General features: G+C 35.5%; 1 protein-coding gene across 11 annotated transcripts in view; it reads right to left on the bottom strand.

The window, feature by feature from the left end:
• Positions 1–20,951, bottom strand: part of DOCK7 (dedicator of cytokinesis 7) — a 232,910-nt gene that overhangs the window by 51,557 nt on the left and 160,402 nt on the right. For 7 of the 11 annotated variants that reach the window (XM_055091843.2, XM_063600783.1, XM_034966442.3 and 4 more), the window contains 4 exons: positions 7,362–7,544; positions 7,117–7,252; positions 3,994–4,090; positions 1,378–1,474 (listed from right to left, as the gene is read on the bottom strand). In XM_055091843.2, coding sequence (XP_054947818.1) covers positions 1,378–1,474; positions 3,994–4,090; positions 7,117–7,252; positions 7,362–7,544 — 513 coding nt within the window. Of the gene's footprint in view, positions 1–1,377; positions 1,475–3,993; positions 4,091–7,089; positions 7,253–7,361; positions 7,545–20,951 lie in introns of all 11 variants that reach the window. The other 4 variants (XM_034966435.3, XM_055091862.2, XM_034966452.3 and 1 more) reach the window with 1 other exon arrangement.

Below are 20,951 nucleotides of genomic sequence, written 5' to 3'. Positions count from 1 at the left end.
GAGTAGCTAGGATTACAGGTGTGTGCCACCACACCCAGCTAATTTTTTTATTTTTAGTAGAGTCAGGGTTGGCTGGGTGCAGTGGCTCACGCCTGTAATCCCCACGCCTGTAATCCCCACACTTTGGGAGGCTGAGGTGGGTGGATCACCTGAGGTCAGGAGTTCGAGACCAGCCTAACCAACGTGGAGAAACCCCGTCTCTACTAAAAATACAAAATCAGCTGGGCATGGTGGCGCATGCCTGTAATCCCAGCTACTTGGGAGGCTGAGGCAGGAGAATCACTTGAACCCGGGAGGCGGAGGTTGTGGTGAGCTGAGATTGCGCCACTGCACTCCAGCCTGGGCAGCAAGAGCGAAACTCCACCTCAAAAATAAATAAATAAATAAATAAATAAATAAAATAGAGTAGAGTCAGGGTTTTGCCATGTTGACTAGGCTGGTCTTGAACTCCTGACTTGAAGTGATCCACCCACCTCAGCTTCCCAAATTGCTGGGATTACAGGCATGAGCCACCGTGCCCAGCCATAAAATACTTTAAAAGGAAAATTCTCACAAAAATGTACAGAATGGATGGTGGGAAGAATACAGAGTGAGTTATGAAGTAGGTGGCCATTGTAATAGCGTTGAAATACGAACCTGGCAGAATAGTGGTAGTAGAAAAGGAATGGAAGGAATAGGTGAGAGATATATTTACTAAAACATCTGAAAGATCTTGCTAACTGATTTGAATCCTGGCTCTTCTACATACTAGCTGTGTCATTATGGGCAGTTATTTAACATCTTTGTGCCTAAGTGTTCTCATCTACAAGATGAGGATACTGACAGTTTCAATGTCATGAGTTTCTTAGAAGGATCAAATGAGTTAATATTTGTAAAGTGCTTAGGACAATGTTTAACACAGAAAAAACTAAATAAATGTCAGCTATCACATTGTTACTACAGAATACTGCCCAGAGGGCAACTGTTAGGACCCAACACAATGATTATAGATAAAAAGCCTGAAACATTGCTGTGGTACACAGAGGATACTGCATAAACCCAGTTTATCTATACGTAGCTATAGCTATACATGCATGTTGAATCTCACCTGATGGCAGAACTTCCACCTATAAATACTCAGAGGATATTTGGAAATGCAAGACTAGGCCATCAAGGGGAAAGACAAGGAGATAAAGATTTCATAATCATCCTCCATGAAGAAACAGTTGAAGCTATGGGAATTTATAATTACAGAGAATCTCAGAATGCTTGGAACGAAACTTTTAGGAACTACCAATATTTAATAAAATGTAATTTTATGGCTCACAGTAAACACTTTTCCCTCCAACCTCAATTTACCAAATCCGTATTTTAAATTTCTCTTCTTTGCATTCTTACCTGAACAACAATCTCTAATGTATCTAAAATGATTAGGTTTGCTTCTGTAGCCAGGTTTCCATCAATCAGTGCTTCGTGTTCAATCTCTGCTCTTGATCTAATACAAAATATTGTAAGAAATTATATTTATCTTTTTGAAAACTACAATTCTGAAAAGACTTAAGGATGCATAGAAATAAAAAATTTCAAACCATTTTCAATATTTGCCTGATAAAAAATTACAAGAGAATAAGAAAAAAGGCAATAGTTTACACATTTACGCAGCTTTTTTGTTAACCACGACAATACACACTTTCTCACCCCATTACAGAAGCGTAATGCCACTAAAAGCATAAATGTTTATGTTTTAGCTTTCAAACATGCAGCAGACAGTTTTATTCTAAGTGACACTGACACTAGGTGGTGCTATGTGGGCTTGTATTTAGGACTGCTTCATGGAAAACAACATTCAAATATTTAGTATTCATCTTACTATTTCAAATATTTCCAATGTCTGTATTCAGGATAAATGTACTTATTTTGTCTAAGGTTTCATCTAATTTTCCCCCAATTTTTTTAATATAAATATGCTCAGATGATAATTTAACTCTTCAGTGAGACTAGATGGAATTACTCATTGGAAACACAACAAATTTGGGGAAAAAAGGATGTGAGGTGACGAATATGCTAGTTAGCTTGCCTGTGGTAATCATTTCACAATTGTACACATATATTAAAAGATCATGTTATATTCTGTAAATATACACAATTTTGTCAATTATAACTCAATAAAGTTAGAAAAATAATAAAGAAAAAAGAACAAAACAGTTTGATGCAATAAAGTGGTTTACTTAAATACTAATATTTGTAAGAGTATCATTTAATGCAAATAAAAATGTAAGGATAATTACACATGATTTATGAATATAGTTGAGATTTTTGTTTTAGCAATAATAGATATACAGATACTATATATTACACCAAAGTAGACAAAATAACACATAAAGTACAAGGCCATATTAAACACTGACTTTTCTAAGTTTTTAGATCTGTAAGTCTGTGAGTCTTTATTATTACCACTAAAGAGAATACTTCATTAATTTACAGTTTACAAATTCAATTTAAGAATAAAAGCACTTTGAGAGGCTGAGGTAGGGGATCCTTGAGACCAGGAGTTAAGAGACCAGCCTGTACAACATGGCAAAACCCCGTCTCTACAAAAATTATTTGGGCGTGGTGGCGCACAGCTGTAGTCCCAGCTACTTGGGAGGCTGAGGTGGGAGGCTCACCTAAGCCCAGGAGGTCAAGGCTGCAGTGAGTCATGATTGTGCCACTGCACTTTGGCCTGAGTGACAGAGTGAGATCTTGTCTCAAAAAAAAAAAAAAAAAAAGAATACAATTATCAAAATTAAACTGGAAAATAAAATATTTAATGTTCAAACTTAAAATTTCCAGTGACATTTTATAAAGAAACATAAGATGGTTTAAACAAAAATAATCAGGAGAACACCAAAAAAGTCTCCCTCAAAACACAGCAAGATAAGCCAAGAGAACACATTCTACAAATGCAGAAATAAAGCACTACTATACTGATAGTACAGTACCTGGCTACTCTGTGATTTCTAAAAAATAACACATGTAGAAAAACCATCAGAGAAATAGATTTGGACAGACGGAGAAAAAGAAAGGAAAGCACACATTCCAAGGTTAGGAATTTTAATATATTTATATTACATTCAATATCTGATTATTTCAAGCTCTCATACATATGGTACTGAAACTTGTTTCTCTGCTGGCTCTCACTTGTTTCCTCTGTTTTATGATTTTACTGTCTGTGAGAAAATATTGTGAAAGTTTATTTGTGAGAATCTTCTGAGGCTTGGGCTGATGATGGTTCTCAGATAGGGTAATCAATCATCTTGGTTTGCCTTAGGACAGGACTAAAGGGCTCCCTGGGATGTGGGACAATCAGTGCTATAACTGGGAGAGTGCTAGGCAAACCTGAAATAAGTTGGTCACTCCATTCTCAAAGTTTTATGGGCCAGTGAAGCTACTTGCGGGCTAACTTATAATTAGAAATTCTCAAGAAAAAAATTTTAGCCCCTTGACTCAGTGCCAAATCTCAAGCCAGAAAAGTTTACCTGCAGCCACTTGGGCAGTAAGAAGACTCATGTAAGTGCATTGTAGGTGTTTATGGCAGTAGGATCAGTCAATGTATCAAGTCTGCCTTTATGCTAGAAACAGAAGACCTGTATTGTTTTGTCTTTCTTGAATTATATTATAAGCTCCATAACGACAAATGTCAGGTTTCTGATTCTTTGTAATATTTGAAATATTAGTTCAATGTGACACCTAAAATATGTTCAAAAAATAGTTGCTGAATGCATTTTCCAAGAGGATGTTTTAAAGAAAATGGAGTTTAAAATATAATATTTTGCCTTACTATACCACGAGAAGTTCTTCCTCCAAATCTTTTTAAATCTAAAATTTTTAAATTAAATATTTTGTTCTCTAAGACTTAATATATTTATTAAATGTAAATACTAAATGTAAATATAAAGTAAAAGTTATCATTTTCCTCTTACATTTTAAAATTCAACACACCCATCAGTAACATAAAATAGAAAGCTGTATTACTTGTCAAGCTTCTCTGTGTTTTGACGCCAGTGAGTCATATCTTTTCTCCACCTCAAATTTTCTTGACTTCCAAAGGCACTTCCAGATGGGCTTCTCTCTGTCAAATAAATTTCAAAACCAATTTTCAAATGTTATTTCAGTTGGACCACATATATGTATATTTGCAATCATGTAAGAAATATCATACAACAATAATTTGTACAAGCCATTTTATCCTCAGTACAAGTGGAAAAACCTGACAATGGTGCTTTTTATTAAAAATTTTCACAATAATTTCAGAAGAAATGTACTTGCTATACGCAGTATCTTTTCTTTAAAACAATACCCATTTAAATAAGCAAATGTTCTAACACTGATTTGCTTAAAATCTTAACCATGGCTTATAAGGCCTTACATGATATGACTTTATTTCCTACCATTCTTCCTCTTGCTTACCGCTTTCTGTTATCCTTGCGAATCTATCAGTATATACTCTGACTACGCTTCTGACTTACAACCTGTGCAATGGTTGTTGTTCCTTTTTCCTAATTGTTCTTCTCACAAATTTTCCTTTATCGCCTCCTTAGAAAGGCCTCCCACTCTCCAATACCTCCTTTTCCTTTTCTTTTGCTTTGTTCCTTTCCATAACACTTAGGACCACAAGTATATAAGCTCCTTAAGAACAGAAATGATATGTACTTTGTCCAAGCATGTTATGTCTAGGCTGATAAAGTGGTTTCTAGGTTTGAAGGCAGACTGCATGTATGGGTTCCTTTAAGGGGTGGCAGCAATAGAAATGATTCATACAAATCCATTAGAAGTGGAGACAGCATTGAGAATGTGGAGAATACACAAATATACATTTAAACAATGGACTCAGTCATAATTTCAAACTTTCAACTATAAAACTGCCTGTTTTTGGAAAAGGTAAGACTTTAAATTGGTTAAGAGGATGAAGAATAATGAAAGTAAAAGTTCAGAGTTCAAATATAAAATTTTAAAAATACTGAAAAACAAATACAAAAGAATACAACTACACATATGTCAATTAAAGAAATACAAAAAATACTGAGAAATAAGAATCATTTCCTGTACAATAAAGGACATGGCTCTATTTCTTCTAATTTCTTTCCCTTTTCTTTCCTTTCTTTCCTTATCTCTTTCTCTTTTTTAAATTCTGAAATCCATGTCTTTAAGAAATTTATGGAAAAAAACAAAAAGATATGCCTATATTAAGATAGTTAGCAAAATTAACTATAATATTCTATCATTTACATTTTTCCCATGAAACTGTCTCTCAATAGTTAATAATGTCTTAGAACTGAAAGTTAAGAAAAAGAAAACAATGTCTATTAGTAGACCTAATAAGCCAATGTCTATTATTGACCTAGCTTAAATGTAGAAATGTAAATAAGAATTACAAGACAAGTAAGAATTACAAGAATTATAAGACAAGAAGACTTCAATTGTTATATTCAAACAAACCCAAAAGTACACCGTAAATTGTATATAACTAAAGTGAAAAAATGGTGCTCTATTAATTTTTTTAAAGGCAAAGACTGTGCCTTTTCATTATTACAAAACATAGTATATAAATGATACTTAGATGATTATTATGCTAATGAACTGTCAGAAAACAATTAAAAATCCATTCACACTTACATTCATATTTTAAGTCAACAAATAAATATTGTGCTGTTGGCATGTATCATCTACACAGATGACCAACCCATGGCCCTGGCCTTAAGAAACTCTTAGCAACAGTATTGTCTGTATGTCACTTTAGAATTTACAAAACGTTTCTGCATGCATGGTTACTATAAAGATGATAAGATCAGTTAGTTACACTATCTTCTAAATTCTGAAAACAATCACGAATTTATAAGGAAAAGGAAGATGGGGAGATTAAGTGACTTGGCCAAGGTTATTTGGCTAATGGGTAGCAGACCTGGGATTAGAAAACCAGTCTCAAATGCTACTAAACTGTTTTGTCTCACTGATATTTGAGTTTGATGGGCAATATTTTTGCCTTATATACAGGGCATATTAATTCATTTTGCAAATAAAGAGTAAAAACAGGCCAGACGTGGTGGCTCACAGCACTGTGAGAGGCCAAGGTGGGAGGATCACTTGAGCTCAGGAATTTCAAGACTAGCCTGGGCAATACAGTGAGACCATGTTTAAAAAAAAAAAAAATTACTTGGGCATGGTGGCACACACCTGTAGTCCCAGCTACCAGGGTAGGTGTGTATTGGGGGATGAAGGTGTAAAAATTGCTTGGGCGAGGGAGGTCAATGCTGCAGTAAGCCACAATCACACGACTGCACTCCAGCTTGGGTGACAGAGCGAGAATCTGTCTCGACCAAAAAAAAAAAGTAAAAATAGATGTTATATGGAATGATCCCTAATGTAAACTACGGACTCTGGGTGACGATGTGTTAATGTAGGTTCACCAGTTACAACAAATGCACTACTCTGATGGGGGATGTTAATAATGGGGGAGGCTACGCATACTAAGGGGTATATGGGAAATCTCTGTACCTTTGCTCACTTTTGCTGTGAACTTAAAACTGCTCTACAAAAATAAAGTCTATTTAAAAAGGGAGGATGGATGCTATTAATCACATAAGGACTTTCTAGAGAAAGTTTTCCAGAGAAGACTTTCTAGAGAAAGTTTTCCAGAGAAGACTTTCTAGAGAAAGTTTTCCAGAGAAGACTTTCTAGAGAAAGTTTTCCAGAGAAGACTTTCTAGAGAAAGTTTTCCAGAGAAGACTTTCTAGAGAAAGTTTTCCAGAGAAGACTTTCTAGAGAAAGTTTTCCAGAGAAGACTTTCTAGAGAAAGTTTTCCAGAGAAGACTTTCTAGAGAAAGTTTTCCAGAGAAGACTTTCTAGAGAAAGTTTTCCAGAGAAGACTTTCTAGAGAAAACGGGGGGGGGGGGGCAGTATGCTGACTCACCTAAATCAGAATTCTAACTTGTATTACTGCAGAGAAATGATTATTCAAGTTAATTCACAGTTACACTTAAAACACTTTTTAAAAAGCATAGGATTGACATTGAAGACTAGCAATAATGATCATTACAATATACAACTCAAGGAAATTGAAGAAATTCTCACCAGGAGGAGAAGCTATTGTGTACGTACCGAGCTGTCCTCGGCTTCGCCGTACCATTTCTTGCCTGGCACCTATGCTCCCAAGAATAGCTTCTTCAAGCTTTGCTCTCATGTCTTTTGATTTCTTAAAGGTCAAGCTATTCATTCGTTCAAACACTTTTTTCCCCTAAAATGTAAACATTAGAAGAGAAGAGGTATTGAGGAAATTTTCTTCTATTTTTTCCACATTATGTTTCTCCTTTCTTGTTCTTTGCAATGGTACAATGACCACTTACTTTATACTCAAAGCAAGACACACAGAGATAAAGTAGATCTAATAGCCGGTTTAGCTGCAAGACTGAGAGATCTGTAAACCACTTCTGTAGAACTGTTTCATCTGCATTTTTGAGAACCCAAAGTAGACAGATCAAAAGGCTTCGACTTGATTCTGCTGAAAAGGTAGTGTGTTGCCTGCCACTCTGAAAATAAAGAGCAGTAGAATGAGACAGATTGATCAAAGACCATTTCTTGTTTTTTGGCTATCAACTGTTTTCTTCTAAAAACAATAAAACAAAAGTTGCTTAAAAATAATATAATTAAAAACCATTTGATTCAGACAACACTTGTACAAAAGGATCATATATAACCTTAAGGTTAAGAGCCTGAAGTTTAATGAACCTTTCCTGATAATAGAAGTTTGTTTTAATCTACTGCATGACTGTCAGCAGGGGATAAATAAATGTTAATAAAAAACATAAAGATAAAAACTAAAAGATTCTACCATTAAAAACTAAAAGATATATATCACAGAATATCAGATATAATGAAAATAAAGGAAAAAAGCAACTGACTCACAGTAAATAAGAGTGGGCTAAGAGTAGAAAGTAATGACAAAATCGTGTATGTCAGACTTAGAAGACTATTGTTTTTAATCAAGCACCACTGATACAAAAAGGAAAAGTCTTAGGCTATATAGAAGTAAAAAGCTATTTCTACTTATAGCATATAAGGTTGAAATGCTATTTTCAATCATCAATCTATATTAGTATATAGTATGTAAAACAGAAATGAAAAAATAAAAGCACATTTACAGTACCACTTATTGGACATACACTCTGTATTGGACATACAGTCATCATACTAAACATTTTACATACATTATTTGATTTAGTCCTCCAACAGTATTGCCAAGCAGGTCGTATCATCCCAATTTTACAGATAAAAATACAGATGATAATAATAATAATGATGATGACAAAAAATAAAATTTGAAATGTGCAAGAAACTATGCTAATCATGTTTTATTTAGCTCTCACAACAACTGTAAACTATAACATTAACTATTATTATTATTAGTTTACAGGCAAGAAAACTGAAGGCTAGAGAGTAATTTGCCTTACTATACCAAGAAAGGGTAAAGCTAGGATTTTAGTCTAGGTTAACCAGACTCCAAAGCCCATACTCTTCACTATTATACAATGTTCTAATACTCGGCTGACAAATATACTAACTAAAAATGAGGAAGAAGTAGAGGGGATGTTGAGAGGAAAGACATAGGAAAGCTGAACATACACAACTGTTGAAGTCATGATCTCAACTACCTCACCAATCTTCCTTCTATAGTGGATGATAATTAATGACCAAATGCTTTATGTGTATTAAGTTATTTATCCTTCACAATCACTCAAAGAAATAAGTATTATTACTCACCTCATCTTACAGAAAAAAAAAAAAAAAAAAAAACCTGACCACCAGAAGTATTTTGTAATAAGAGGCGGGACAACAGTTTCAACACAGAAAGTGTGGCTCCCGAGACACAAGCTCCAAGCTCATATCCACTTTGTTTACTGCCTCTCATGGCTGCCCATGCATATAAGTGAATTCACCCACATAAGCTTGCTTAACTATTTTGCTATACTGCTTCTGAGCTGGGCACAAAAGAACTTTGACCCTCATCCCTAAATCCACAATTGTTCTCATAAGGAAAATGCTCCTTTATTTTAAAGACAGACACTTTTTATAGCCGAACTTTCAGATACGCATTAATACACAGCACTGACTGAATTTTCAAGTACCTATTTTTTAGAAATACAATAAAAAATTATTCTCATCTTGACAAACAGGCATATGCTGACATCTCTTATATTCCCACATAAATTGCCAGTAACACAGTGACATCTCTGGGAAGAATTAAGACAAACATGAAAAAGACTCAGTAATGTAAAGATGTCAGTTTTCCATCAAATTGTTCTATAGGATCAGTGCAATTCTAATAAAAATCCCAGTCAGGTTTTCCTGGAACTTTGACCAATGATTTTTAAATTTAATGGGGGAAAAGCAGAGAGCCAAGATACTCTTGAAGAAGAACAAGGTGGGATGTGGGGAGCAGGGAGATGAATGTGTTCTACCAGATATCTGCAGTTACTAAAAAACTAAAATAATTAGGACAATTTGATTTTGGCGTATTTTTGGCAGTCAAATGAAACAGAATAAAGAACACAAAAAGTGTCCTATGCATATCTGAAAATCTGATCTGTGACAGAGCTGGCACTGTGGATCACTACTGAAAGGATGAACTGTTTAATAAATGATGTTGAGACAACTGATCTTCCTTGAGAAAAAAAAAAGCAGATTCCTACCTTGTACCATCATACAGAAAATAAATCTAGACAAAGAAAGAACTTTAAATACAAAATGTTTAAAACTTTCAGGAGGAAATATAAGACAATATATTTATAATCTTGGGGAAAGGATAGTATATCTTAAATAAGACATAAAAAACATAAACCATAAAAAAGATGGTCACATTTGCCTACATTAAAAATGAGAATTTGTATTCATTCAAATAAATACATTAAAAAGGCACATCATAAATTAGTAGAAATGTGCACATATAAAACCAACCTGAGATTAGTATCCAGAACAGTCTCAACCAGGGTTCCGTGGCATAATTAAGCCCTACAAAAAAGGATTTGAGGGACTATTTTCCCCATTCTCCCAAAGACATTGATAGCAAGGACCACTCTAGGTGTACGGAAGTTAATCTATCACCTACAATAAATGCCCTAGCTCATTAGTTCTTAATTTTCTGGTTGAGAAGGGATGACCTCTAGAAAACAGAAAGAATTGTTTCATAACATTATTACCAGGAATGAGGAAGAGGTCCCAGAGTTCTACATTTTCTAGGCCAAGATTCATACCTCTCCTTCATATTATAACAACCAGAGCTTCACGATTACTCTCTGCCTTCAGACCAGCAGGATTAACCTCATTAAATTATTTTCCCCAGTTTGTGTCTACCACCTCAACAGGCCCAGCCTTCAGAAGGCTTCATTCATGACTCGGACTCTGATCACCACACACATAGCTCTTTATATTCTCTCTTCTTACCTCACTTGCCATGTCTGCCCCTTCTCCTAAAATTCTTCCACTATGACCTCTGAAACACATGGTCGATCATTAACAAAACTGCTTTATATCTATAAGAATACATAGCTTATGTTCTCATAGATGTATAAGAACACATGTATCTTTGTCAGACTATACAACCTACTAACCTTCATCACTGCAGTCATATACTAATCTCCAGAAGACTGGCCCTTATATCTTGATGCTTTTAGCTCCTGACTCACTTTCACTATTTTAAACACTACTTTTTGTCACAGTTCTTAGTGATTTCAATGTCTATGTATTTGATTCTCTAAATATCCTGTGCTATTTTTTACTTCCTTAACCAACTTGTCTAATTCTCAAGAATACCACTTACTACACACACTCACCCTTGTAGTCAAACCTTATGCCTTTTATTACCATTATGGCATGTTCCCCTAAATTTCCATTTTAGGTATGTCCCACCATGCCAATTAAAAAACAAAACCAAAACAGAACAAACAAACAAAAAAACAAACAGGCCGGGTGCAGTGGCTCGCGCCTGTATCCCAGCACTTCAGGAGGCTGAGGCGGGTGGATCACCTGAAGTCAGGAGTTCGAGATCAGCCGGACCAAAATGGAGAAACACCGTCTCTATTAAAAATACAAAATTAGCTGGGTGTGGTGGTGCATGCCTGTATTCCCAGCTACTCAGGAGGTTGAGGCAGGAGAATTGCTTGAACCTGGGAGATGGAGGTTGCAGTGAGCCGAGATTGCGCCATTGCACTCCAGCCTGGGCAACAAGAGTGAAACTCTGTCTCAAAAAACAACAACAAAAAAACCACCTCCATTTTAATGATCTCTCTTCACAACCACCACTTCAACTTTCCATCTCATTACTTCTTATAAATCAACTCCAACAACACACACAATATCAAGTATTAGAAAGAACATGGAGCAACACATATTTCTTCATTGCTAGAAGGAATATATATTGCTAGAACCACACTGGAAAACAATCTAACCAAGTAAAACTGAACATGTGCATAACCTCTAACCCAAAAATGCCACTCTTAGGTATATACCTTAGTGAAACTCTTCTACAGAGTGACGTAAAGGAACATTCATAATACCTTTATCTGTAACAGCCCGAAACTACAAACAACCCAAACTTCCTTTGAGAAGAGAATGAATACATAATTATATTTTCTAACGGACTGCTATGACATTACAGACTACAACTATACATATCAACATAAATGACTCTTACAAACATATACAAAAAAATCAAGTCATAGAAGTACACATAGTATATATTCATAAAAAGGTGAAAATATGTGAAGCTAAATAAAATATTGTTTAGAAATATAGACAAAACTGGCTGGATGTGGTGGCTCATGCCTGTAATCCCAGCACTTTGGGAGGCTGAGTCAGGTAAATCACTTGAGGCCAGGAGTTCAAGAACAGCCTGGCCAACATAGTGCAACTCATCTCTACTAAAAATACAAAAAAATTGGTCGGGCGTGGTGGCTCACACCTGTAATCCCAGCACTTTGGGAGGTTGAGGTGGGTGGATCACGAGGTCAGGAGATTGAGACTATCCTGGCTAACATGGTGAAACCCTGTGTCTACTAAAAAAATACAAAAAAGTTAGCCAGGCGTGGTGGCGGGCGCCTGTAGTCCCAGCTACTCAGGAGGCAGAGGCAGGAGAATGGCGTGAACCCAGGAGGCAGAGCTTGCAGTGAGCCGAGATTGCGCCACTGCACTCCAGCCTGGGTGACAGAGTGAGACTCCATCTCAAAAAAAAAAAAAATTAGCCAGGCGCAGTGGCAGTCACCTGTAATCCCAGCTACTCAGGAGGCTGAGGTGGGAGAATCACTTGAACCTGGGAGGCAGAGCCTGCAGTTAGCCAAGACTGCACCACTGCACTCCAGCCTGGGTGACAGAGCAAGACCCTTTCTCAACAACAGCAACAACAACAACAACAAGTCAATAAAAGAGAGAAAAAAAAACTATAATGGGGTAAGACAATATAAAGTAAAACATAAAATGTTAAATACATCCAATTTAATTAAACTAAATGTAAATGGATTAGAAACTCTAGTGAAAGAGAGAGATTAACAAACCAGATTTTTAAGATACAAGAAAAAAATCTAACTATATGCTGTTTTTAAAAGAAATATCTAAAACATAATACAAAAATGTTGAAAGGGATGAAAAAGTCATGCTATACATACACACATACACACACACACACAGAGCAAAGAAAACCTAGTGTAATTATAACTATTTTAAAAAGTATCATAGTTCATGTAGATGAAAGTGCAATCCACCAAAAATTATATAAAAGTGTTAAATGTTTCATAATCAGGCCTCAAAAGAAACAAAAATCTGACAGAATGACAAGGAGAAATTACAAAACCACAGTTGTAGTGGGATATTAGAATAAGCATGCAAAATTTAGTAAAGACCAAAAAGATTTAAACAACAAGAGTACAGGACATAGAATGCTGTAACTAACAATGAAAGAATATTCATTCTTTTAGAATACATGAGATATTTACAAAAACTGACCATATACTAGACCATAAAACTAGTTGCCACAAACATAACAAACTGATATCATACAGAGTTATGCTCTCTGATCATTTAATTTGGCCAAAATCAGAAACAAGGATATCTAGAAATTTTCATGACTGAAAATTTAAGACAAAAACAACTTCTTAAATAGCCCAAAGGCCTAAGAAGAAATCATAATGAACTTCAGAGTCATTCTGAGATGAATCTTGAAAATGCTACCTATTGATTATGATAAACTTGTTCCCCCAGCCCACAATTTAGAAGTCACAGATGACAGAAGGGAGAATGTAGCAGGCAATGTGATCCTAGAGGCGATGAGAAGGGATGACTAACTGGCTAAAAGAGAGAGAGAAGATGAAACCATTTGGGGAAGATGTAAGAGAATGCAACTAAGTTGAATAAATAAGATACACATTTTTTTAAAAAAAATGCCTGTATAGCCAAGACAATGAGCAAAAAGAACAAAGCTGGAGGCATCACACTACCTGACTTCAAACTATACTACAAGGCTACAGTAACCAAAACAGCATGTACTGGTACCAAAACAGATACATAGACCAAGGGAACAGAACAGAGGCCTCAGAAATAACACCACACATCTACAACCATCTGATCTTTGACAAACCTGACAAAAACACGCAATGGGGAAAGGATTCCCTATTTAATAAATGGTGTTCGGAACCGCCTAGCCATATGCAGAAAACTGAAACTGGATCCCTTCCTTATACCTTATACAAAAATTAACTCGAGATGGATTGAAGACTTAAACGTAAGACCTAAAACCATAAAAACCCTTGAAGAAAACCTAGGCAATACCATTCAGGACATAGGCATGGGCAAACACTTCATGACTAAAACACCAAAAGCAATGGCAACCAAAGCCAAAATTGACAAATGGGATCTAATCAAACTAAAGAGCTTCTGCACAACAAATGAAACTATCATCAGAGTGAACAGGCAACCTATAGAATGGGAGAAAAATTTTGCAATCTATCCAACTGACAAAGGGCTAATATCCAGAATCTACAAAGAACTCAAACAAATTTACAAGAAAAAAACAACCCCATCAAAAAGTTGGCAAAGGATATGAACAGACACTTCTCAAAAGAAGACATTTATGAGGCCAACAAACATATGAAAAAAAGCTCATCATCACTGGTCATTACAGAAATGCAAATCAAAACCACAATGAGATACCATACCATCTCACACTAGTTAGAATGGCGATCATTAAAAAGTTAGGAAACAACAGATGCTGGAAAGGATGTGGAGAAATAGGAACGCTTTTACACTGTTGGTGGGAGTGTAAATTAGTTCAACCATTGTGGAAGACAGTGTGCTGATTCCTGAAGGATCTAGAACTAGAAATACCATTTGACCCAGCAATTCCATTACTGGGTATATACCCAAAGGATTATAAATCATTCTACTATAAAGACACATGCACCTGTATGTTTACTGTGGCACTATTCACAGTAGCAAAGACTTAGAAACAATCCCAATGCCCATCAATGATAGGCTGGATAAAGAAAATGTGGCACATACACACCATGGAATACTATGCAGCCATAAAAAGGATGAGTTCATGTCCTTTGCAGGGACATGGATGAAGCTGGAAACCATCATTCTCAGCAAACTAACACAGGAACAGAAAACCAAACACCACATGTTCTCACTCATAGGTGGGAGTCGAACAATGAGAACACATGAACACAGGAAGGGGAACATCACACACTGGGGCCTGTCAGGGGGTAGGGGGGTAGGGGAGGGACAGCATTAGGAGAAATACCTAATGTAATTGATGGGTTGAGGGGTGCAGCAAACCACCACGGCATGCGTATACCTATGTAACAAACCTGCACATTCTGCACATGTATCCCAGAACTTAAAGTATAATTTAAAAAAAGGGAAAAAAATGTTACATATAAACAGCATTTAACTAAACAATCAAAGAAAAATGCATAGGCTGAAAATACATATCAAAAAAGAAAGGATGAAAATTAGTGAGTTAAGCATCTATCTCAAGAAGTTAGAAAAAGAACATGAATGTAAACCCAAAGAAAGCAGAAGATAGTAAATAATAAACATTAAAAAGTGAGGGTCAACAGTGCCACCATACTGGTTCTTTATAAAGACTAACAATACATGTCGACTGTCTGGTAAGACTGATAAAGACAAGAAAAGGTACAAAAATCTAGCCGTAGAAAAAAGTTTACATCTACTACAGATGATACAGACATTTAAAAAATTATACAAGGTATTTTTGAATAACTTTATAAGTCAAGAAATTTGAATACATTTCTACTAGAATAAAATTTACAAAAATCAGTTGTTAAGAAGACCAGGTGCAGTGGTTCACACCTGTAATCCCAGCACTTTGGGAGACTGAGGCTGGGGGATCACCTGAGGTCAGGAGTTCAAGACTAGTCTGGCCAACGTAGTGAAACCCTGTCTCGACTAAAAATACAAACATTAGTCAGGCACAGTGGCAGGCACCTGTAATTCCAGCTATTCAGGAGGCCAACGCAGGAGAATGGCTTGAATCCAGGAGGCGGAGGTTGCAGTGGGCCGAGATCATGCCACTGCACTCCAGCCTGGGTGATACAGCGAGACATCATCTCAAAAAATAAAATAAAATAAAATAAAAATAAATAAATACAATCAATGTAAGAAGAAACAAAAAACTTCAATAGTCTCACAGATAATAAATTATAACAGTAATTTTAAAACTTGAAAAAGAAAACACTTCAAGCACAGATGGTTTCATAACTTCTCCAAATATTCCAGGAAGAAATAATTCTAATCTTAAGTACTTGCAGAGAAGAGGATAAAAGAGAAAACTCCCTACCTCATTTTAATTGGCTAGCCTAAACTTGATTCTAAAACCTGAAAAGAATATAAGAAAGAAAAATTATAGGCAATCTTAGGAACATACATATACAAATCCTAACAAAATATTAGCAAACGAAATCCATTAGTACACAACTATGAAGAAGTTGAGTTTAATTCAGGATTTCAATGTTGGTTTAACACTAGAAAATCAATTTAAATAAACAACATTAAAAGACCAAAAAGCAAAACAATACAGCCATCTCAATGAATGTGGAAAAAGCATTCGATAACAATTCAACTATTCATAACTAAAAAACAAAATGCTTAGTAAACTAGTAACAGAAAGAGACTTCCACAATAAAGGAAGGTATCTTAAAAAAAACCCAAAACATACAGAACATATGTTTAAGAATGAAATGTTGAAAGTTTTACCTTTAAAGATACAAACATCACCACTTCTATTCAACACTGTACTGGAGGTACTAGCCAGTACAATAAATTATATATATATAAAAACTGACAGGAAGAAACTACATTGTTATTATTCACAAATTATATGATTGTGTGTAGAAAAAAAGAATCTACAAATATGTTATTAGTTTATCACTTTATCATTTATTTTATATTGTGGAAATAAAAATCATTGTACAAAAATCAATTTTTTTGATAATGAGTATTTTGTTTCTGTACAAAAATTGACTCTATTTCCATATAAAGCAATCAACATTAGAAAACAGAATTTTTGAAAAAGACACCATTTATAGGAACATTAAAAAATATCAAGCACGAATAATAAATCTACAAAAGATATGCTAGTCCTCCTTGGTAGAAACTAAAAAAGTTTATGTACTGAAAGACACTAAAGGCAGCCTAAACGATGGGGGGATTTGTGTTCAAAAATTACGAGATTCAATAGTATAATCATAATTCAATACAATCTTAACTAAAATTTTAACAGGTTTATTGGTTTTTGTTTATTTATTTTAGTGGAACTTTACAAGCTGATTTTCAAATTTATGTAGATATACAAAGGGCCAAAAAATAGCCAAGAAAAATTTTAAAAATGTATGACTTTCTCTACATGGTAGACCATATACAGGCAGTATTTCAGAGACGTAGGGAAAATATTCTTTTAATAAACGGTGCTGAAATAATCTGGCATAATATGCAATATAAATAAATAAATAAATGAACTTGGACTCCCAACTTACACTGTATATAAAAAATCTATTTCAGGTAGATTTTAATTTTAAAATTAAATGTAAAAGGAAGAACAAAAAATTTCGAATGTAACACAGAATACCTTCAAAATTCTGAAATAGAAAAAAATTCCTTAAATAAGATATAGAAAATATTAGCTGCAAGACTAAATTTAAGTATATTAAAATCAGGCATTCTAGGCCGGGCACAGTGGCTCACGACTGTAATGCCAGCACTTTGAGAGGTCGAGACGGGCAGATCACGAGGTCAGGAGATCGAGACCATCCTGACTAACATGGTGAAACCCCATCTCTACTAAAATACAAAAAATTAGCCAGGCATGGTGGCGGGTGCCTATAGTCCCAGCTACTCAGGAGGCTGAGGCAGTAGAATGGTGTGAACCTGGGAGGCGGAGCTTGCAGTAAGCCGAGATTGTGCCACTGCACTCCAGCCTGGGTGACAGAGCAAGACTCTGTCTCCAAGATAAATAAATAAATAAATAAAAAGTAAAATAAAATTAGGCATTCTAACCACCAAATTCACCATTAAATGGATAAAACAGCAAGCCACAGAGAAGAAATATTTGAACCACTTATAACTGACAATGGACTTGATCTAGAACATACAAAGTCCTAAAAATCATTAAACAAAAGCAAACAACCAAATGGAAAACAAGCAAAGAACTCTAGACACTTCAAAAGAGAGAATCCAAATGGTCAATCATACTTATGGAAAAGTGCACACCGCATAAGTCTTCGGGGAAATACAAGCTAAAATGAGATTCAACTATAAATGACCAGATTGGCAAAAATTTAAAAATCTGACAATTCTCTAAGTATTGATGAATATGTGAAGGAATGAGAACTCTCATATTGTATGTGTTAAGTATAAATTAAGGTACGCCCTCTGGAAAATAGTTGGCCATTACCTGGTATAGATTAAGATACCCACAGTCTATGACCCAACAAATTCCACTTCTAGAAAATACTCTAAATAAAAGTATATATATGCATGCAGGATATATATAAAAGAAAGTCTGCAAAATTGTTATTTGCAATAACCAAGGATCAGAAACCATTCATGCACCTATCAACAGAATGGGCAAATAAACTGATTTATAGTTAGACAATGGAATATCATACTGAAATGAAAATCAGTGAATTATAGCTACATTTCATAACATTAATGAATACTAAAAACATAATATAAAACTAAACTACAGTATTTTGGCAGGACGTGGTGGCTCATACCTATGATCCCAGCACTTTGGGAGGCCGAGGCAGGTGGATCAACTGAGGTCAGGAGTTTGAGACCAGCCTGGCCAACATGGTGAAACCCCATCTCTACTAAAAATACAAAAATTAGCCAGGCATGATGGCAGTCATCTGTAATCCCAGCTACTCGGGAGACTGAGACAAGAGAATCGCTTGAACCTAGGAGGCAGAGGTTGCAGTGAGCCAAGATCGTGCCACTGCACTCCAGCCTACCTGGGCTACAGTGCAGGGCTCCGTCTCAAAAAACAAAACCAACCAAACAAACAAAATATATATATATATATAATACTATAAACTATATATTTTTAAAATGCAAACTTAGACGGTAAAACTCTCTATCTATACATTTTTTTGAGATAGAGTCTTGCTCTGTTGCCCAGGTTGGAGTGCAGTGGCGCGATCTAGGCTTACTGCAAACTCCACCTCCCAGGTTCAAGCGATTCTCCTGTCTTAGCCTCCTGAGTAGCTGGGATTACAGGCGCCCACCACCATGTCTGGCTAATTTTTTTGTATTTTTTAGTAGAGATCAGGTTTTACCATGTTGGCCAGGCTGGTCTCGAACTCCTGACTTCAAGTGATCTGCCCACCTTGGCCTCCCAAAGTGCTGGGATTACAGGCGTGAGCCACCATGCCTGGCCTAGATGGTAAAACTCTAAACAAAATTATGCAATTATATCATTAATCAGGACACTGAGAGTTGGGTGGGTTGCTGTGGTTGAGAAAGGGCATGCTAAGAACTTCTGGATGGCAGCCAACGTCCTTGTTTTTGACCTGAGTGGTAATTACAAAGCTGTTTATTTTCTAATGTTTTAAAACCTCATTCATTTATGTTTTATGTACTTTGTCATATGTAGTATACTTCACAAAAGAAAAGTTAAAAAAAATAAAAAGGTTAATACAATTGAGAACAATGGTCATTCTCAGGGGAGGGAGAGATCAAATTGAGGAAGGCCACTGGTAGCTTCAAAGGTTACCAGGCTGTAATGTCTGATTTCTTAAACTGAGCAGTGGATACGCTGCTGTTTATTTTATTATTACATTTTGTACATGCACTTTATTGTATTATTTTATAGGTAGAATGTCACCAAAAGTGCAATTGATAAAAAAAATTTGCTACACTGGAATTCATTAAAAACTTTCACACTTCAAATGACACCATCAAGAAAGTAAAAAGATAATCCATAGGAAGGGAGAAAGTATTTGTAAATCAGATAGCTGATTATTTTACAAATCCAGAATACATAAAGAACTCTTAAGAAATCTTAAAATAGCAACCTTTTTTTTCTTTTGAGACAGGGTCTTGCTCTGTTGTGCAGGCTGGAGTGCAATGGCACAATCCTGGCTCACTGCAACCTCCACCTCCCAGGCTCAAACAATCCTCCCACCTTAGCTTCCCAGGTAGCTGGGACTACAGTAGGCACATGCCACCATGCCCGGCTATTTTTTGTGGTTTTGGATAGAAACAGAGTTTTGTCATGTCCCCCAGGCTGGTCTCAAACTCCTGAGCTCAAGCAATCCTCCCACCTCAGTTTCCTAAATTTCTGGAATTACAGGTGTGTGCCACTGTGCCTGACCAATGACAAAAGATTTGAATAAACTTTTCTCCAAAGGAGATATACAAAACAATGTGCCAATAAGCACACAAAAAGATGTTCAACATCTGTAGGTTGTTAGGGAAATGCAAATCAAAACTACAGTGAAGTTCCAATTTACAATCACTAAAGGTGTCCTAATCAAAAAGACAGATAATAAGAAATGTTGATGAGGATTTGGAGAACAGAAATTCTTATTCATTGCTGATGAGAATGAAAAACAGTACAGCCACATTCGAAAAAAAAAAAAGAGTTTAGAAGTCTCTAAAAATGTTAAACATAGAAGTACCATATGATCCAGCAAATCCACTCTTAGGTATCTACCTAAGAGAGATGAAAACATATGTGGACACAGACTTGTACATAAATGTTCGTGGCAGCATTATTCTTAACAGTCCCAAAGTGGAAATGATACAGCTGTTCATCAACTGACAAATGGATAAACAAACTTTGGTGTATCAATACAATGGAATACTATTTGGCAATAAAAAAGGAAAGAAGTATTGATACATACACGACATGGATGAACCTCAAAAACTTATGCTTAGTGAAAGAATACAAACACAAAAGATCATACAGTAAATAATTTCATTTATATAAAATGTCCAGAATAGGCAATTCTATACAGATAGAAGTAGGTTAGTCACTCTCTAGTGCTGGGGTAAGAACGACTGCTAATAGGTATAAGGAATCTTTTCAGGGTATTGGAAATGTTCTAAAATTATCTTGTGGTGATACCTGCGCAACTCCGTAAATATACTAAAAACCATTAAGGTATATATACTCACAATAGGTGAATTTTTTGATATGTAAATAATCTTAATAAAGCTATAAAATTGTCAAGTTTCCTTAAATATTACTGCATTTTTCTGGAAAAAAATGTCATTTAAAACTTTTAGAACTTGATCTTGCTCTATTGGCAATTTGGTTCCTTCCTGCCCTGATCCTTCTGCCTTTAAGAGGGGAAAAGTTCACGGGCATAGTAAATATCAAGTGTTTTCAAAACATAAAAAAGTATAAATATTCACAGATTAAAAAA

Source organism: Pan paniscus, chromosome 1, assembly GCF_029289425.2.
Source record: "Pan paniscus chromosome 1, NHGRI_mPanPan1-v2.0_pri, whole genome shotgun sequence".
Classification (NCBI taxonomy): Eukaryota; Metazoa; Chordata; class Mammalia; order Primates; family Hominidae; genus Pan; species Pan paniscus.
The sequence above is the reverse complement of the archived record's forward strand: the minus strand, read 5'-3'. Positions and strand labels throughout refer to the sequence as shown.